Raw genomic sequence first — 21,048 nt, 5'->3', positions numbered from 1 at the left:
AATATTCTAATATTTGGAGATAGTGGATTTTAGATTTTTGTGAGCTTTAAGCCGTAAGGTGAAAACATAAACACATTTTTCAAGATGCACCTGTAGTTGCCCATTCTGTTGAGGCATGCTTTTGACTTTCAAAGCTTTTCTGAGGCTCTGAACAGCCTCAAAGTAACATCCCAGGCTATAACTATCTCACAACTACCATATGTCGCTTGAAAGGTGGCTATGGCCTTATTTCAATTCCTCCCCGTGTCTACCCTAGTTTTGGTTTGCCTTCGGTCTTTTAAAATGGAACTTCAAAGGGTACTGTTGAAAATGTTACCTGTAAATGGGACACATCATATTTTGTTATAACCTCAAGCTCTGTTCAGGAGGAAAGAAGAAAGGGTCTACCTTATGCAAGAAAATTAAAAAGTCGAGGGTTTGTGGCTCATTGGCCAAAGGAGGATTTGACTGAGCTTTTATAAAGAATATCATGCATACAGTATGTAGTCAGCTTGGTTCAGAGACCTAACATGAATCCTGCAGCACAATTGTTTCCGTTATTAGGAGTTTTTTATTGAGTACCATGCCAGCTACTTCTCATGCAACGAGTGCCTTTAAATTCATCTTTCTTAGTAGCTTTAAAAAAAAAAAACGACTCAAGAAGTGCTTTGCTACAAAAAAACATGAAGTGAAACGAATACACCTTTCATTAGATCCTGCTGCAGGAGTCATCTCAGCAGTTTCCATAGAGGGATTTACATGCGTCTCTGTGACAATTAGACTATATTGCATTGACATTCATGCTGACTATGGCTTCTTTTGCAAATGTTAGGCTGGAACATTTTCCACCAACCCCTCAGACAAGTAGGTCCATTATCTGATTATCTCCTTCACTGTCATTGTCTGAGTCTTTTCTTCAACATACTGTAATTTCATTCGGTAGCAGCAGCAGCTCCAGCACCCAGGTGATGCCTGACATCCATTAACAGCTCATAAAAATCTGGTCAACATGTTGTGTTAATGGACTCTGTGAATCCAGGTCTGGCCATCTGGCGTGTGGTGTTTCTGTTAGAGTCAGGTCGTAACTCAGGGTGGCTTGAGAGGCTGTCAACAGCACTCCATTATCTGTAACATCCCATACAAACAGTGAGGCCCAGTGCAGGTTCTTAATGCAGGGATTGGCAGGACTGGGAGGATTTATTCAGTTTCAACCATCGGGGGCTGGAAGTTGATACTTAATCTTTGTGAATTCATCATATCTCTTACATCAAAACAGATTTTGACACTGGGAGATCTTTGCTGTCACCAGGAATTGAGTCAGCTGTCTCATTAGGTTTTATAGATCTCCATCTCTTTTCAGTCCAGTACTAAATGGCTCCAAGCATAGGGCATATCTTGGGCTCAACAGGTAGATCTGCTGTTTGGAGGGTTGGTAATTTGATGCATTGGGCCCCCAGTCCATATGTCAAAGTGTCCTTGGGAAAACTGCTGAACCCAAATTCACTCAAAAAGGCTTCAACTGGGGTTTGTTAGAATAAGGTAGGATCCTGATATTCAGGGTTCTCTTTTTATTTTCTCATATTTGATATTTATTTAACCAGGACTATTTCTGATGGGATATATAAACCTCTTTCACAAGGGAGCACAAGACATTACCTCCAAAGAGCACATGGCACACTATGACATCAGACAATAAGATTAGCAATGTTCAGCAGTAACAGTAATAGATCACTGGTAATAGAAACTAAAACCTAGTTTTAAATTTTTCTGAACTGATACAACTGGTGCTAAGCATAGGAGACTGTGCGATGCATACATGGAGTCTTAATTTAGCACATTTAGTACGAAGTTAAAGGACTAAATTAAATATTGGGCCAGTGCTGATGTGATAACAATAAAGACTGCTGTCATCAGCTGCAGTGCTCACTTTAAGTATAAAACTAATTCATACCAGTGTTTTCAGCTCTCAGCATTCTCAGCAGTACAATGCCCCCTCATCTTAATTTTTTTGGTCAATCTCAGATGAAAATGGTTGAAGTGGCACTTTTCTGTCTCTGACCTGACAAAATAAGGGGCTGTACTTCTGATAAGTGATTTATCAACAGCAATTGTGGTGGAGAAAATTACCTGACTCATTTTTTGCGAGGGTACAATTTACAGGTCAGAGCTGCTGCAAATGCTTTTTACAGTTTAGTTGTGTTACTAAAGTAAACAAAAGATAGTCACTGCCTCCTGAAAAATATTCACATTACAATTGGCTCAAATATTTATTCTTATAAGTTTGACTTGCACAAGATCTCTCCTTTCTGTTTTTTAATACAACAAGGTGACAGCAAAGTTGTGAAAATCATGTCAAAACAGCAGCTCATAGAAAAACTTGTGGTTACCTGCTGCTGTTGTTGAAAGTCAAGCTTTGCCTGCTCAGGATGAGTTGGCTTTATGCAGTTATCTTGACCCTTACTTGGACTCCAGGGGTCTTCAGCTTTGAGTTAGTATACTGCCTTTGCAGGTGTTTAGATAGATTTTATGTGGTTCACAGCAGTGGAGAGTGGTGTCAGGCCTGTTCACAGTTTACACTCCACCATCACAATCTTGTCCTTTTGTGCAACAAATCCAAAGTAGTGTTGTTATCTACATGCATCTAATTAAATTTATTTTCTTATTTGAACAGCTCTGCTGTTTCCCACAGACTTGATGTGTCAGTCCCCTGAATTAGCCAGTGTTGCACCAGCACACATTAAAAAGGATGCTTACTGTGTGTAAAACAGGAGCACAGAGGATTAAATTCAAAAAGGATACAGTCAATGTTTTGGCAGTAACCCCTGAAGCTGGGAAACTCACAAGATCTTGTATTTTAGCTTAGAAAAGAGCTGATTCTCCAAATGAAGGAAATGGTGTGTCTTTGGACCAGTTCTACACCTTGACCCAGACTAGCACTGATTACTATCACATTCATCACAGGCAGCCATGTTTGTCCGACCTCACACTAAGCTGAAATTCTGTGCTTATGAGGAACATTTCTTACTGCTGGGACTCAGGGGGACAGTAGTACCAATATCATGATAGATGGCATGGAAAAAAATGTAACATTTCACAGTTTCATTCTTTATTTGGTATGCTATTCTTTGAAATGTTCCATTTTATGCAGCTTGAAATCTGAAAATGGCATTATGACATTTTCTTTATAATACCATTTGAACATCCTGCCCTTTCCCTGTTGTCAGTGTGAAATAAAGCCATTGGAGTTTGATCAATTCAGACCATGATGTTACATTGTCGGCACAGTCAGGAAAGAAAGTAATAACCACAATAGTTTGCCCCCTTGCACAGCTCTAGTCGTAACTGATATCATTAATAATATGCATATTTTTTCACTATCAGTTCTAGGGGTGTAAAAGTACGTGTATTCGTACCATATCTGTTTGGTATGGGCCCTTCGGTACGGTACAGACGTGTACCGAACGAATACATGTTGAATGAACCTCATACACAGATGGAAAACCAGAGAACAACTCACTGTCACACTGTCCTGGCAACCACAAAACCACAGCAAATGACAGCCTGAATATTCCCAGATTACTGTCCTGTTAAGGAACACTTTGTTTCCCAGTAAAATACAACAGTGGACAAAGACAACAACAGTAGTACTGACATTATTCAGCAGGTGTGTCGCCGACAGCATGTCGTCCAACAGATCAATCAAGGCATTTGAAAAGGCTCCACTCAAACAAGAACGTCACTGTAAAGAGAAGGAACAACAAAAAGTTTCACCAGCTAGTTATGAATTTCCCATTATTGAACATCTTTTTATTATAACAATGGTGCTCTGGATTTGTGAATCAAATTATTTCTAAATGCATACCTTCAACTGTCAGCCTGGGAGGAGGGGGAGAGGGGACTCCATCATGTCTGCAGCTGTGTCATAGGTAAAGTTATCCTTAAATTTCACATGGCTCTAACCTCTTTATCCGCCAAGATGGGCTGTGAAAAGTTCTCCCAAACTTTGTAGTAGGTCCCATTGGTTAAAAAAGTAATCCAGTGCTGAAGTCAGTGTTGAAATCCGCAGGATAGACGCTGGTTAGCATACTTAACAAGCTAAAGCACGGTTGTATGATGATGTGTTCAAGTTGGCTGGGAAATTTTAGTGTTTAAAGAATGGGTATAAATATGTCCATTTATCAATTAAGATAACCTAGTAATTCAAAAATTCATTTCTTATTTTTTTTTTAATTCAAGACCTTTTGGAAGAAAATTGCAGCATGATTAATAATTTAAATGTAATTTATTCAGCCTATCTGTTTTAATACAATTTAATAAAAAAAAAAAAAAAAAAAAAAAAAAAAAAAAAAATCTGTTATTTATTCACTTTGAGTACCATAATGAAAACGTACCGGACCATGACTTCAAAACCGAGGTACATACCAAACTGAATTTTTTCCATACTGTTACACCCCTAATCAGTACTTATCTTTTTGTGTGCTCAGTGAATTCATGGAACATGGACATTTTTTATAAATGAAATGTCACTCGCCTCTCTGTTTCTTTGCTTTCTGAATCACTAGAATTACAGCCTCTTTAACTTCATTCAAGTGCGCCTGGCCAGCATTCAGGTTATATAATCGTTTTATTTTGGCTTTGAAATATCAGGTCACATTGATCTATTAAGAACATTTCAAAACAGCAGCTGCTGACCAAAGAACTGCAGTACAACAACAAAGACGGCAAAAAGGGAATCCTGAGAGAATCTGCCTGTTCAGGACCTAAGAAAATGTAAACCTCAATCATGCTCACTAAACTGCTGCATTTAAAGGCATATAAAAAGAATCAGACACTGATGCGAGTTGTGCAACTCTGGAAATGGCTGAAGTAGAAGAATCTCTTTTCTGGGAGAGTGTCTTATGTTTCTATCTTATGCACAGACTTAATTGCAGCAGGAGGGCATAATGATGCAGGATGCATTGATCTGTCATTGATTTGGCACAGGTGGTGGAAAGAATCCCTGAGGCTGCTGAGACATAAACTCTAAATATAATTAGCAGAGATGGTCTTTGTAAGCAGCAGGATAGGTCTGTTTGCTCTCAGCTCTTTATTATTCAAGGATAGAGCCACACTTTGTTGAGTAGTGAAACAAACCCTGGCATGGACATTTTATTGCAGACATGTTCTTTACCTTCTGTCCTAAGCTGTCTCCTGTTTACCTTTGTGAATTTTAAATTGTGAGTCTAAAAGTTCAAACTATGGGATTATGAAGTCAAAGTTTGGAGTTGAAAATATGAGGTAAAATACAAAATAATTGGTTAAAAAGGTCAAAATATCTCTTAGAAATTAGAATTATGAATCTTAAAGCTCAAGTAGTATATGAGAAGTCAAACTCATGAGTTGAAATGCTCAAAGTATGAAATTAAAAGTCAGAATCCTAAGTTTGAGTTCCAGTTGTGAGATGCTAAATTGAAAATGTGAAATTAAAACAAAAATTAATTTTCTTTTCTGACATTCCTGACTTCTCATCTAAATATTTTTACCACTCTTTTTAGATTTTGTGACTTAACAAGGATATCTTAAATCATCAAGGATAAGTTTACATTTTTATAGTTGAGGAAATCTGCAGACCTCATACTGATGGGCCAGTTATAACAGAAATATGAGATCATCTTGGGGGCCAGATTTAACTGTTTCACCGGCCGGATTTGGTCCCCAGGCCTTGAGTTTGATACCTCTGCTGTAAAGGGTCAGAAAACTGGTCACAAAAGATCCTGTTAGGACATACTGAGGTTCAACAGCTGACTGCATGCTTTTTTTCCTCTCTGACTTTCCATAGATTCATAGTTTACTCAGTCAGCTTCTAATCTGTCTAGAGGGTTTTTGACAAATTTACAAAACATCCCCCTGCCCGTTCTCTTTAATTGGTCTTGTTCCCGTGGTAATTTATGACGCCCTGAAAACCTCCAGAAAATCCCCCAGAGAGTTCAGAAACTGTGTCTGATGCTGGCTTTGATTGTGCGTCATCACTTTTCTATTTTTGTGACTCAGACAGGAGGGAAATATCACACTGACAGATGTTAATGTGTTTATGATGTTTAGGTGTGCATCGAGACCTACGTGTCCAGCTGTCACCAACGCAGCATCAACACGGCGGTCAGAGCCACGCTGAGCCAGATACTGGGAGACCTGACGCTACAGCTGCGACACAGACAAGAGGTCACGCTCTGACACAAAACACAACCCATCAATTACAAAACTCACACACACACACACACACACTTACACACAGCCTCATGCATAGCTCTCATTTCAAGGTGGCAATCACAGCATGTATGAATATAATGGTCTATTATTAATGTGGTATTTTCAGGAAACTTAACAAATGAAGAGCATAGGACAACAAGTTTGAGTCTAGGACAGTGGTTTTAAACTGGTTTACCTTCCAGACCAACCAAAACCTCGTGAATGAGCAATTATAACCCAAATGTGACTGATAAAAGAGACAGCACGAGTATGCCCTTATAGGGACCCTAAATTGATGGGAATTCATACATGGTATTTTATTCTGTTTTCCTTGAAAGGGCATATATTTTGGTTGTTTTCTAGAGATTCTTAGAAAATAGATCATGAAAAATAAAACTTATTTTGTTGTGTTCTATTTCTTTTTTTTATGAAGAAAAGTTCAAAAGATTTAGATCTCCAGAAAACACCCAAAATGTGCTTCTAATCACTGAAAAACAGTAAAATAAAATGTATAGATGCATGCCGGCTTTGGCCTTTCATACGTCATGGTCTTTGTACCACAGTATTTACAAGCTCAACTTTGTGACCCACTGGAAACTGTACTGCTACCCACTCCAGGGTCCTGACCCACCAGTTGAAACCCACTGGTCTAGGACATTGAATTAATCACAAAAAACAGCACATCAGGCTGATTTGTGTGTTTAGAAAGATTTGAACTCAGGAGTAGCTATAAAACAAATCAACTTGGCACAAAAAGTAAGTGTTTGGTAGATTATTTTTTGTTGTAACAATGCTTCTTGGCAATAAATCTTATACTAATGGAAAGCCTGTTTATTCCTCATTTAAAAGGTGCCACGTTTGTAAGGATCATGCTTTTTTGGGATGAGCAGCAGAGCTTAGAGTGGATTGCACCCATGAAAATTTTTCAAATCTTCTCTGCCAGTGACAAACGGCTTATTCTGACATTGACTCGTTTTGGTGGATTGGATGATTGGAGAACAAGACATATTGGCAATTTGAAAATTTGTTCATTTAACAAACAGCAGCCTCAGTAGTGTGTGGAGGAACCATACACAGCCACAACAGCCTGGTACCCCCTCCTCATGCTGGTCACCAGCCTGGTCACACACTGCTGTGGGATGGCATCCCATTCTTCATCCAGCATTTGTCCCACGTCAGCCACTGTGGTTGTGTTGGTCGCTCTGGCACGAACAGCACGTCTAAGCAGAATCTCATCTCGATATTTCTCTGCACTGAGATTGCCTCAAGTGATGACAAGCCTTGTTTTTCCCTTGAGGGAGATGGCGCCCCACACCATCACACTGCCTCCACCAAAAGATGTTACTGTCTTGGTGCGGCAATCAGCACAGCGGTCTTCACCTCTTCTCCACACTTTGACCGGATTCAACTGCCGTAAAATCTGGATGCATCGCTGTGCCAGTCAGGCACTTGATTGTCAGCACCTGGGGGTACCAGAAGCTCAAAACAAGAGTCAGTAGCAACAGCAGATTAACCTGTTTGGCATTGGAGAGAAGATTTGGCAAAATTGTCATGAGTGCAACCCACATACTCAGCTCTGCTGCTCATCCCACAAATGCATGTTCCTTACAAATGTGGCACCATTGAATTGAGGAATAAACAGGCTTTCCAACAGTATAAGATTTATTGCCAAGAGGCACTGTTACAACAAAGGGATAATCTAGCATACACAAATTTCCTTACCTTTTTGGCTACATTTTGTTGATACAACAGGCAAATCATCACGGAGATTAGAGGATTTGTTGCTATTTGTTTTTAAAGAGAAGTAATAAATCTCAGATTATTTTCAGGTGAAATGTTTTGGACATTAACTTCATTTATTTTTGCAGACTTATCCAGACTTATCATGCATTTTCTACTAATTATCTTTGATTCTTGGTTTCGTGTTTACTCTCTCACATGTAGTCACACTTTGCACACGCAGCTACGTAGAGCAATTACAGGCAGTCACAGTTAACATTGCTTCCTGCTGTGTTGTCCTCCACAGGGTGCAGATGGAGAAGAAGTGACGGCACCACCACTGCATAGAAGAGGTAAATCAATATGAGTAGCATCATTAATCTGTGAGAGTCTCCTCATCTGATCCAGGGCTGTTATTACCTCTATCACATAGTCCTCCATGGTGCTGGAGAGTGTAATTTTTGTTTTTTTCTTTTCACTGAGTTCACTGAGTAAATCTTGCATTGTACTGAAACACAGGGCACTTAGAGGGTTAAGTGTTTTTTTTGTTTGTTATTACTTTCTTAAAAAGGCTAGAAACATCTATAAACCTCAAACTGCCAGCAGGTAAAATTGACCCGTTATTAGGCTGCGTTGATTTTCATGAAGATCTCTGATGAAGAGCAATTATTTAACAACAGACAGTGAGAACTGGATCACTGTCCAGTGTGGAGTTGTCAGCGTACCAGGATTTTGTTATGATATTAGTCAAGCTCAAACAATACTGATACCGGTTTCCATACCACAGCAAAAATTTATTTGTTTATTTGTTCATTTCTAGCCTACTCATTTGAAAGGTTTGCTGAACAGTAAGCACATACCAACATTTGGCACTGTTTACAGTAATAAAATGCAAAATAAATAAGATTTTCCTTAAAAGTAATGTTCAAGGCCTACTTTAAATCAAAAACTTCATATGAATGAATCATTAATAAGTGTCTGCCAGGCCTCTGCTCTGTCTGTAATTTAATTTTTTTCATATTTAGGTCATTTTATGTTTTTTTTTAGGGACCAGGAGACTTAACTGTCTCCGTTCTCTCTGTCTGTAACAAACGCTAACACTGTATTATTCCCTTCCAGTGTGTAGAAAGTCTTGACTAAACACTAGTTAATCCAATATCAATGAAGACGGAGTTGTAGTAAGGTTTCTCTCATTTACTGAAACTTGGTCCAAATAATCTTAATGGTGAAAACTGCAAATAAATATATAAACACATTCAGTGTTTGCTATGTTACAAAGTAACCGAGTCTCTGAAACAAAACTATAAATTACACAAACATATCCTTATAATGCTTTATAAAATATATTGTCTAAAATCTCTTTGATAACATAAAATACTCACAGAATTGCCTGTCTTATGCATCTCAGTGGATGGCAATGGATTGTCCTCAGCTGTCTGGCTGCAACTGTTAACTAGTTCCCCAACGAAATAAATCCAGACCACGAAAGTTTAAGTAAGCCAACCCAGGGAAGCCAACCCCTGAAAGTGACGAACGCCACTAGGAAACACAAACAATAATTCTTGTAGTTTTAAGACACATTGAGAGACTGATAAAACATATTTTCTGACTGTTAAGTTAAACAGTAAGGGAGGATGGAGGTTGTGAAGGGCCACAGAGCAGGTACACGCAGTGTCAGAAAAAACCTGAATCTTCCTTCATTTCTGTGCAAAGGTGTTAGCATAGTTCTGATTTCTTTACAGAATAACTTCTCAGAAAAGATCAGAAAAGACTATCAGAAAGATAGAAGGCACATCTATTGTTTATCTACTTCAATGAGACAAAACTGAGAAAATTAATGCTTTCTTATCAGAATTGGGTTTTAATGCCAAGTACATTTTCACATACGAGGAATCTGACTTGGTGTTTGGTACAAATAACAGACAGGGAGAATGAAAATAATAAGAAGTAAAATAAAATATTAAGGGGTTAGACTTGAATAACTTGTTCGAAAAAATATTGTAGTGAAATAAAAATAAAGGATACAATATGTACATCACAGAGTACAAAGGTGCAAAAAATGAGAAACTGCAAATATACAAGGTTTTAGTGCTATTTTTCCAAACACATGCTGCGCAGCTGTAAACAGAAGAGATAAAGTCCTGTGAGTGTTAATGTAACATATAAAGTCTGTATAACAGGGGGAAGAAAATGTTCTTGTGGTGGGAGGTTTTGGTCCTGATGGACCTCAGCCTCCTGCTGGGGCCTCAATTTTACCTGCACGCCTTAGAGTGTTGGAGGCATACTAGTCATGGAGAGATGGCATCCAATCACAGTCTCTACAGAGCCGATGATATGCTGCAGCCTGTTCCTGTCCCTCGCCATGGCTGCAGCATACAAGAATGTGATGGATGAAGTGAGAATGGACTCAATAATGGCGGCGTAGAAGTGCACCATCATCATTGTCTCTAGCAGGTTGATTTTCTTCAGCTGCTGCAGGAAGTACATCCTCTGTTTTTGATGAGGGAGCTGATGTGGACCCACTTGAGGTCCTGGCTGATGAGAGTCCCCCGGAAGCAGAAAAGAGTCCACAGTGGAAACTGGGGAGTCACCAGAGGGTTATGGGGGCATGGGCAGCAGTGTCCTTCCTGAAATCTACGACCGTCTCCACTGTCTTCAGAGCATTTAGCTCCAGGTTGTTCTGGCTACACACAATTGACAAACAGCCTTGGGTAAATTTTACCTGCTGGTGGTTGTAGTGTTAACAAAAATGAGCAACATATGAATCATTTAAGGAAGACTTGTCATATTATGCTGCATCAAACTGCACTAGCATGCCTAAATGAGTGGTGTGCTAGTACCAGCACTAAAGATAGGCATCTTCAAGGGAACAGTTAGTGTGACAAATTCACACTCCTTTTTTTTTTTTTTTCTTTTTTTTAACAGAAATTCTTAACAAGCCTTGTAGATTTGATTAGTCATGAATTTGGAAAGCACACAGTGGTGTAACGGGCACAATCTCCCAAGTCGTTTCATGGCTTGGCTACAGCAGAGACTGAGAGAGTGCAGCTCAGACAGCTGAAAAATGAGTCCAGTTTGTCTGACAGTGGAGATCAGCCTGAGAAGCTGTTTGGAGGTTTTAAACCTCAAAAGAATTGTTGAAGAGTTGTTCATTTAATTTTCTAAAGGACTGCTTTTTCTCAAACAACTATGTCCCTTATTTGGAAAATCTAGACTCATTGAAATTTGCTCATGGCTTTCTCTTCATTTATTTTGCATCCATCAGGTTTTTTATGTGTGCAGTGCTTTGTTTCCTAACTGTCATTACATGCTCTCGGTAATGCAGTTATGTAAGCTATGCACTACCTATTTCAGTTTTTCAGGTCAATTTCAACATGATTATGTAAACATTAGTATCACCTAGAGAACACAGCGGTCTATGGGTGTTAAATGAAGCCACCCATGGTTGCAGACCTTTAATATTTTACGTGTAATAATTCTGTGAGTACTGTAATACAAATGTAATCATCATCAACATTAAGATACTGCAGTGACACACAAACATGGCCTCACATAAACATGTGAGATGGATGCCTTTGCAGGCAGAGAGCCAACAGGTTTATAGAGAAGGTACTGATTTATTTTATTTATTACACAAAAATCAGGCGCTAGGAAAGGAGAAAAAGTAATGAGGTTTTTATCACTTCATGTACATATTGAATAAAGATAAAATAGGTGCCATGAATTAACCTTGTTATTATGTGTTTTTGCAGATATTTCCCCAACCAGCCAGGCTCTGTGTGAAGATGTGGTGACCGTTCTGACAGTTTTCTGTGAGAAGTTGGAGTCCGTGGACAGGTACCATTTAATTTTATTAACATGATCTAACTGATCCCTTATTGGGTCAGGTTTTGGCTTGCCCTTCTTGTCCCAGAATCACACTATGTCAGGAATCTCCAGTATAAATAACCATACAAAAATTTAAATCAGAATTGGCTTTTTGGTAAACACAAATGTAAGGGGAAAAAAATAATGCATAAACCCTCCATCATCTTTGGTGCTGGTTGGTTTCAGACAAGATGCTCATTGTGACGGGAAAGTCTTATTTTTCCAATTCTGTGTTTTTTTTCCTAATCTTACGTTTGATCCACTTTGGCTGAGCTGTTTGTAAATCACGACTAGAGCACTAATCACTTGGGACTAGTTTTACCTGTGGACCTCTGATAATTTGTGAGTTACCCCCTGACGTCAGTGTTTGGTGCAGTGCATTCACATGGGATATGCAAAGTCTTTGATGCACTGAAATTTATAGACGTTTCTGAAGGAAAACATGAAGGTGCTGCATGGCTGCAGCAATGAAAATGCACATTGAATTTCCATTTCTAAAAATACATACAAACTAGAATGGCCGTCTGAGGCGACAGACCCACGTCTAAGCAGCGACACCGAGGAACTCACGCTCCCATTGATTACTATGGTGTTCAAAATTTCGAAGTCCAACAAAAACCGAACGGGTGCACGGATCATCACCAAAATCTATGTGATTCTTCCCTGTTACTATCCCAATATTCCCTGAAAGTTTGGTGAAGCTCTGACTTTCCGTTCTTGAGTTATCTTGTACACATACAAACAAAGAAACAAACAAAGATATGGAACCGTTTACATAAAAATGCAGTCTTGTGCACACTGTGTTCTGCAGAGAACCTTTCCTGCATGTGTCTTATACAAACTTTGATACTCATTTTCCAATCAGCAACATGCATGCACTTCAGGTTTTTTTCCTTCTCTATGTATGTATTTTAACATTTTTTATATATAGATATATATATACAGTATATTATTATGCATTCACAACAGCCCTCTTTCCACAGATCAGCTGTTGCAGCCTAACTACTGAATGTTGAGCTACACATTTCTAATCATTAACTGTGTTATGTAAGACATGTACAGCTAACCAATGCTGACATAAAACCAGGTACTTGCATAGAGAAACTGTTGGATGCAGAGCAGAAGTGTTGCACATATGAAGAGAGCAGAGTATGCAAATGCACATTTGGACAGCAGAGTTTAAATAAATAAGTAAAATAAAGCCATTATTATGTATAAGCTAAAATTAACTAAAAAATAAGTACTATTTTTAAAAACTCACATCCAAGAACCACACAGGGAAAGGGAGATGTTCTCACTTTCTCTGATGGTGAGATAATGAGTCAGCACTGAGTGCTGAAACCCAAGAGTAAATTTAAGCTCACCACACCTGGCCTCAATCAGGACTAATCTGCCACTCACACACCTGCCACCACTCTGATTAAATCACACTCGGGCCTTGTCAACACGTAGGAGGGTATTTTTAAAATCTCCGGTTTTAAAAATACACACTTGCGTGTGGACTAGCTCTGGTGAATGACCGGAGTGTTCTTCCTTACACTCAGCTGTGAGCTTTCTCTTCCCATCCAGTTCTCTCTGTGTTCCCAGTATTCATCACCCAGTATCCCACTTTGATATCATCCAAGCATTTCAGCGAGGCTCTAGATTTAGTTTGTGGCTTGCTCAAAGAAATAAGTAGCAAAAAAAGTTTCAACAACACAAGAATTGTTAAAACTGAGTCTAAAAGAGTTAAATCAAAAAATGAGTAAAAGATATTTGGAAGTTACGCTGGTTCTTCAAAGTGACATTTAAAAGAGAGAATGATGAAATGAATGACTGAAAAATAATGTTCTTTTCTGAAATTGTATCCAATGAATTACCTCTTTTTACTTTTTTTTTTTACAATGTGCATGCATTATGTGTTAATCACAATTCAAAGTTTATCAGAAATGTTGTCCATTAAAACTAATTTTGAGGCCTGACTCACTTGGTATGAACACAGGCTGTCTTTTTTCTTTTCACCTTTCAGTGGAAACCAGCTCCTGCAGCTCCTCTACCTGGAGTGCATCCTCTCCATGCTCAGCAGCTGCCCTCCCACAATGCACCTGTCCAGAGGTTTCACAGACCTTGTATGGTAAGACATGCAACATGGTGACAAACCTACTAAAACTGCAAAAAAAAAACCAAAAAGAAAATCGATTTTACAGCAGCTAAGCTCTGAAAATTGTATGAATATGTTATGATCATTGGGAAGTTGATCATACAGAATTTTTAGGTATTTTATCCTGTGTACTCTGCCCTCTCTCATGGATTTTATTAGTTGTTGTTTTTTTTTTTTTTAACCAAATCATGAACTGTTTAATGACAATAATGTTAAAATCTGACAATCAAAAAATAAAAAGACCTTAAGTTAAAAATGTTAAGAGTTATCCTCAATAATGGTTCAATTTTGTTATGCTTACTTTTTTAATTTTGTTTTATTGTCTCCAAATTTCTCGGCTCTCTTTAAGCTTTCCTCTATTCATCATCATAATGTATTCATATTTCTTTGAGAACAAAATTATTCCTCATTTCAGGAAGCAATTGTGTCCATCCCTTGTGGCAATTATGGGAAATCCTGTCAATGACAAAACCATTGCCTCCAACCATGGCTTCACAGGGACACCAGACCGAGACCGACTCTCTGATAGACTCAGTCTAGGTAAGTGGATTTGCAGCACACACGGAGGAATAGCCTTTTTCTTACAGAATTATTCAAGGGTTACTTTTAGCAAGTTTTTGTGAACATATAAACTCATGACATCAACCACCTTTGGTGTTTAGAAGTTTACTATTTTCTTAATGGTAACATCAGTAGTTTGAATTCAGCAACTTAAGTAGCTAAAGAAAAAGAAGTGTAGTTGTATCTGCTGTTTGTCGCAGTTTATCTGGCAATCAAAGCAGAAAGTGAATAGATCAAACTCTTCTAATCATGGCTTATTCTTTATTATCATGTCAATGTTTGCAGCTAATGTGTGTAGCTTATAAACCAGCCTTTTATCCCTGATAAACGGTTAAAGGTGCCGCATGTGAAACTGTAGTAAAAGCTCTAGAACAAGCAGATTTACCCAAATAGGCATTTGATATTCCTATGGGATTATAGTCTGTGTCCATTTGTACAGAAGCTCTGAGCAGACACACATCTGTATATATTTTTTGTTCTCTTTTTCCTGTTATGTGAGTAATTTATGGGTGTTTTGTTAAGATCCCTACTTACATTGGGATGCAATGTGATCTTGGTTACAAAACGTACACACAGCTTTATACATCCTGTGTTTGCCCTATATTAGACTATGGTGCAGGGGTTTGGGGTTTCCGTAGTCCATCCAGATGTGAAGCAGTTCAGAATAGAGCTATTCGCTGCTTTCTAGGCATACATAAAAATGCCCCAAAACTTGCATTCAACGGTGATATGGGCTGGGAACCTTGTGCAGTGAGACATATGGGTGACACGGTGTGGCTATGGAATAGACTGATCAATAAGCCAGATAGCAGACTGACTAAAATATTTAACTGGGACATGTCCAATAGTTACACCTGGGCAAGAGAAGTAGCAAAAACATTTGATAAGGCTGGTCTCCAGTATATATATATATATATAAGAATAAATTAAGGTGTCATGTAAACCAAATCAAATCAATACTTTCTGAGAAGTATAAACAAAATTGGGCTAAGGAAGTTTTATGTAAACCTAATTTAAGAACTTATAACCTGGTTTAAAGAGTTTAGAGTCCAGAGCTTTGTGTTACTCTGAACCTAACTAAGGCTCAGAGATCTGACTGTGCTCAGCTCAGATGTGGCGTCCTTCCTCTTGCTCTGGAAACAGGTCGCTTCCATGCTGTTCCTGAGGAAGAGCGAGTGTGTGTGTTGTGTGATTTGGGTGAAGTTGAAAATGAAACGCACTTTTTATTCTGTTGTCCTCTGTATCACAATCTAAGGTGTCAGCTTTTCTGTAAAATGTCTGCAGAGTGTCCTGATTTGTTTTCTATGTCTGATGAAGAAAGACTCAAATTTTTTACTCACAAAGTGTTTCAACTCGCACAATTTGTGCTGAATGCTTTTCAACAGCGTAAGAGGACACTTTATATTTGACTAAAGCTGCGGTCTAATAATAAGTGTGAAGTCTAATTGCTAACAAGCAACATTTTGTTAACACTTGATTTGTTCCTGTCTGATAGTACTGTGATGAGTTGCTCTCATCTGCGCTTGATTGCTCTTATTTGTTTTATATTTCAGTGTCTTGTAAGCCTGTGAGGGCTGGGCACCTCCTTTGGTGTATGGCACGATGAAATAATAATAAAATAAAACTAAAAAACTATAAAAAGAAATCCCACCTTCGATGTTTTATCTGTTTATTGGTTTTATAAATCAATGTCAATACAATTAGGCTTTCTTGACAAAAAATACAGAAAAAAATCTCTTTCAAGTCAAAGTGAAAGAAATTTCTACAAAGTAATGTCAACAAAACTATGTAACGTAATATGTAATGTAGAATAAATATTTACTCGGCCCCCTCCCCCCAATTGATTGTAGTATAAAGACACCTGTGTCTGGAAGGTCCAGTCACTCATTAACCAGTATTTCTGGCTACCATTACACCATGAAGACAAAAGAACACTCCACACAACTCAGAGAAAAGGTTATTGAAAGGAATACGTCTTTGGATGGCTACAAATTAATTTCCAAGTGTACTGTACTGAACACCCTCCAGAGTTCAGTTCATCATCAAGAAATGGAAGGAATATGGCCTAGATCAGGCCATCCTCATGAAATGAGTGACAGTGGAAGAGGGAGACTAGTCAAAAAGGTCACCAAGACACCTTTGATTACTCTGAAGGAGTTACAAGCTTCAGCTACTGAGATGGGAGAGACTCTGCACACAACAACTGTTGCCCAGGTTTGTTACCAGTCAAAGCTTTATGGGAGAGTGACAAAGAGAAAGCCACTGTTGAAGAAAACTCTCATTTAATCTGGACTACAGCTTGCTAAAAGGCATGTAGAAGACTCTGTTGTCAAAAAAGCCAAATTACACTGACCGTGATTGATTTAAAATTCAATAAAACCAGTACCGTAAAAAGAGCTGTATTTTTTTCTTTTGCAATATCTAGATCCTTTTCACTAATGAAAGTTTTGAAATGATTGATGGTATTTGCTTTCAAGTGTAATAAATCTCTTTAGAAGAAACTCCTCCTCTCCTCCTGTTAGGTATTACACATAATGATGGACAATGGAGTTGAATTTGGATGGACTTTGAGATTGTCTTCCTGGTAAAAAATGCACAATTTATGTCCTTTTAATGTCCACGATATTATATATTCAGCTTTCGTACCCCCTTTTTTGTCTTTGTCCTTGGCAGGAATCGGCCAGGAGTTGGACTCCTCCAGTGGTGGGGTATTAGATCAAGGTAGAGGGTCCGGCTGTTCCTCCAGCGCCCCCGCCAGGATTGCACCTGTAGTGCGGACTGTGTGTTACATTGCAGCAGAGCTTGTTCGTTTGGTGAGCTGTGTGGAGTCGATGAAACCAGTGCTTCAGTCACTTTACCACAGGATCTTGCTGTACCCGCCTCCTCAGCATCGCACTGAGGCCATCCGCATCATGAAGGAGGTGGGAGAACAAGACATCATGGCACACCATTTCATAAAGCACTTTTGAATTTGTGATTGATTGTTTACCCCCAGGAAGACAGTGATTTTTTTTTCCATTCCAAACAAACTATGCATGTAATTTCTGCTGTCCCATATACTGCACGTTAAAGGAGCAACCTTTGCAATATAGATCCATAGAACTGAGATCTTCTGCAGTTTATGCAGACTTAAAATGACCATAAAAGACTCTAAAATTCATCTAAACAGATTTGGACTGTATGACAGCTTTCATGACTAAGATTGAGTTAAAGAGAGGGATACACAAATATGAAGAGGGACAGACTTTATTTTCAACTGAATGTAGTCGTTCTGTCATCACAAATTAAATAAGGGCTCAAGGGACAGGCCCACCCACAGATTTGGCTGTGCCCCTGACAGACTTGAAGAATGGGCCCTCCCCCGTTGTGATTTATTGATGATATCATTGTGTGCTTGATCAGTAGCATTGGTGCTAGCTATCCTGGCAAACAGTGACATTATTTTGGAGTGGAAAAGTGTGTCAAACTATTACTGGGTCTGTTGTTGAAGGTATTTATTTGTGACACTTTTTAACCTTTTTTATCTACTTTTGCAGCCAATTTTTACTACTTTTTATTTGCCACTTTTTGTCAATTTGGCACATTTGTTACCCAATTTGCCTCGTTTTGCACATTTTAACCACTTTTTAACCCTTTTCCGCCACTTTTTCCGCCGTTTTTGCAAATTTAAACCACTTTGCCTCTGTTACCCCATTTTTGCCTCTATCACCACTTTTTTATGCAAATTTTTGCAGATTTTAGCTGCATTTAACTCTTTCTTACACTTATTTTTGCCATTTTTAACCCATATTCACCTGTTTTGACCCACTTTAAACACTTTGTTGCCACTTTTAACCCATTTTTATTCTGCTTTAAGAAAAGGTGTTTTCATTTTGTAGAAGGCTTTATACCACAGCTTAAATACATTAATAAATAATTTGTTGCTTCGATAAGGATGATTGTTATTCAGGTGAAAAACATCAATTATGGTTTTCAGCTGGGCCCCAGAAAGCTCTCCCTTTCACCCCCCCTTATGGGTGGCATTGTCAAGAGGAAATAAGACATCACATGAATGTTAAATTAAGTGCTCTCTTTCCCTTTGTGTTTCAGATTCTGGGCAGCCCTCAGCGTCTGTATGACCTGGCCGGTCCGTGTGTGGCTGAGCCTGAAACCAGGAAGCGCTCCTTCTCAAAGAGGAAGTCCCACCTGGACCTGCTCAAACTGTGAGTTAATCTTCTTTTTTGCTCCTTACAATGATTTCTTAGAAGTTGAAAAGGTAGAAATTATTAAATTATAAAAACGTGTATGCTCTTATATGTTAGTCTTGCTTGCTGTCTGTTAGCATCTAATTCTTGTTTTTGCGTTTCTTTCTATACCTGCAGAGTGATGGATGGGATGACAGAGGCCTGTATGAAGGGAGGCATCGAGGCGTGTTACTCCTCGGTCTCCTGTGCCTGTGCTCTGCTCGGGGCGCTGGATGAACTGTCGCAAGGACGAGGCATCCAATCAGAGCAAGTAGGCTACTGAGAAAAGATATCATAAACATTAGAACAGGGACCCCAGTGCTTCAGTTTTGTTTTCTTAAAGAACAGATGAACAAGTTCCATGCAGATTTTAAAGATAGATTACATTATGGAGTGAATTTGAATGAAATAATCCTCCAAATGCCTTAAAGTCTAAAATTATGTATCCTAGGCCCGGCTTCTCCTCAGACGACTAGAGGATCTCAAAGATGGAACAGAGTCGACACGTGAGTCCATGGAGATCAATGAGGCCGACTTCAGGTGGCAAAGACACATTCTGTCCTCTGAGCAGGCCCCTTGGGACCCTAGCTCCTCTTCCTCCAACATGGCAACCAGCGGGGCCACCGAGCGGAGCCCCGACATCAGCATTAGCATCACAACTGAAACAGGCCAAACCACCCTGGACCTGGAAGTAGGGGAGCTTGGCCTGGGTCACACCACTCCTGAGGAGTGTGGGGAAGATGCACACCTCCCTTCACCTTCATCCTGCGGAGGCCCAGAGGGGAGCAAACATGAACTGAGCCTTGAGGTCAGTCAGGGGAACCAACGGGAGCAGGTCGGAGGAGCCGTAGAGGTCGAGGGGAGAGCAGAGAAACTGAGAATAGGAGTAGGAGAGAGAGGAGGTGTGGTTCCTCCTGATGTGGTGCAGCGCAGTCATGCGCTCGTCTACCCTGACATTACTAACTTCCTGTCAGTGGAGTCCAGGACCAGGTCGCACCATGGTGGAGGATCTCGATACAGCGAGAGCAACTTCAGGTATGCCTACGTGTGCATGTCTGTGTTTGGGGAGAATTTTAACTTTAAACTTTTTGTGTTTTAATCTAGTGTCAGCTATCAAAAGGTAATGTTTCAGCCTTGAAAAGTGCTGACGAGCTTGAATTGTTCTGTCAGTGCACTGCTGACAGTACAAATATAACAGAATTGATCCCCCACCATAATTTTGCAAGATGTTACAATGTTGATGTATTCATCAATTTCTGGTGCCAGAAGCTTCAAACTTTCTCTTGCTGAAAGCGTAGATATAGCTTGTTTTCAGAGTCATTCTATTGCTGTTTTTCAGAGCATATGGCTTACCCTGTTGGTGCGTACAGCACAAGTTCACCTTATCCTTAAATGTCAAAATCTGCACTCTTTGAGTCACATTTCTTTCACAACAGTCTGCCACTTTACTGTTTTGCAGCAGCTGTCTGTTTTTGAAATACTCTTATAATCAAAGATCCAAGCCTTGAAGGCAAAGGGAAGAAAAGTGACTGATTATCCATTTTTCAAGCATTTTTCATCCAAATAATCCTGGAAATTTATTGGAAATTTTAGTACAGATTTTATATAAATATTGCTGACTCGCCTGTTTACATCATAGATTTTAGAAAATATAAGATGAAGCCAGAGTGACATCAGTGATGTGGTTACTGAAGGTGGGGGGTTTGAAGCTGATCTTCAGCAGCCTCCACATTGAACACACTGTCTCAGACTAACTTTAGATCAACCTAGTCACAAGACAAAGAGGTGGAAATGAGGCAGACCTTTAGCCTGTTCTCAAACCGCAACATCCTTTTGGCTTGGAGTTATATCTAGGGTTAGGCATTGTTTAGGTTTTTTCTGATACCGGTGCTAAATCAATATAAATCTTTATATGGGGCCAGTGCCTAAACAGTGCTTGAATCGATACTTTTAAGTGATAAAAAATCTACTTAAAGTCAGCGGGAAAATAAAAGTTGTCTGGCTATTGTAAATGATTTGCAAAAATATCTAAGATACCAGTTGAACATGGAATAAGAAAAGGAACCCAGTGTAACTTAACTCATCAATCAAACACAAGCCATAATGTCTACCTTGCCTTTTATTTGGGGTGGCTGGGAATCAAAATTAAGTACCTGTGCTGCAATTCGGTCCCGTGGGTATCAGATATGTTGGTACCAGTACCATGTTGGTACTGGATTTTGAAACTCATTACTAGTTATATCAACTACACCCCTAATTTTCCATAACTCCGTATCCTTGATTAAACCAAAATAGACACATTTCAAAAAAAGAAGTTCCACCCTGTACTGTGTG

General features: G+C 39.1%; 1 protein-coding gene across 2 annotated transcripts in view; it reads left to right on the top strand.

Moving 5' to 3' along the window:
- The window catches only part of arfgef3 (ARFGEF family member 3), a 96,696-nt gene that overhangs the window by 21,435 nt on the left and 54,213 nt on the right, over nucleotides 1-21,048 (top strand). For both annotated transcript variants that reach the window (XM_041789831.1, XM_041789829.1), the window contains exons 6-14: nucleotides 6,061-6,177; nucleotides 8,231-8,276; nucleotides 11,676-11,760; nucleotides 13,799-13,903; nucleotides 14,346-14,470; nucleotides 17,165-17,412; nucleotides 18,581-18,693; nucleotides 18,853-18,985; nucleotides 19,166-19,749. In XM_041789831.1, the coding sequence (XP_041645765.1) occupies nucleotides 6,061-6,177; nucleotides 8,231-8,276; nucleotides 11,676-11,760; nucleotides 13,799-13,903; nucleotides 14,346-14,470; nucleotides 17,165-17,412; nucleotides 18,581-18,693; nucleotides 18,853-18,985; nucleotides 19,166-19,749 (1,556 nt within the window). The remainder of the gene's footprint in view (nucleotides 1-6,060; nucleotides 6,178-8,230; nucleotides 8,277-11,675; nucleotides 11,761-13,798; nucleotides 13,904-14,345; nucleotides 14,471-17,164; nucleotides 17,413-18,580; nucleotides 18,694-18,852; nucleotides 18,986-19,165; nucleotides 19,750-21,048) is intronic.

The sequence above is a fragment of the Cheilinus undulatus genome, linkage group 6 (genome assembly GCF_018320785.1).
Source record: "Cheilinus undulatus linkage group 6, ASM1832078v1, whole genome shotgun sequence".
In the NCBI taxonomy this organism is placed as follows: Eukaryota; Metazoa; Chordata; class Actinopteri; order Labriformes; family Labridae; genus Cheilinus; species Cheilinus undulatus.
The sequence above is the reverse complement of the archived record's forward strand: the minus strand, read 5'-3'. Positions and strand labels throughout refer to the sequence as shown.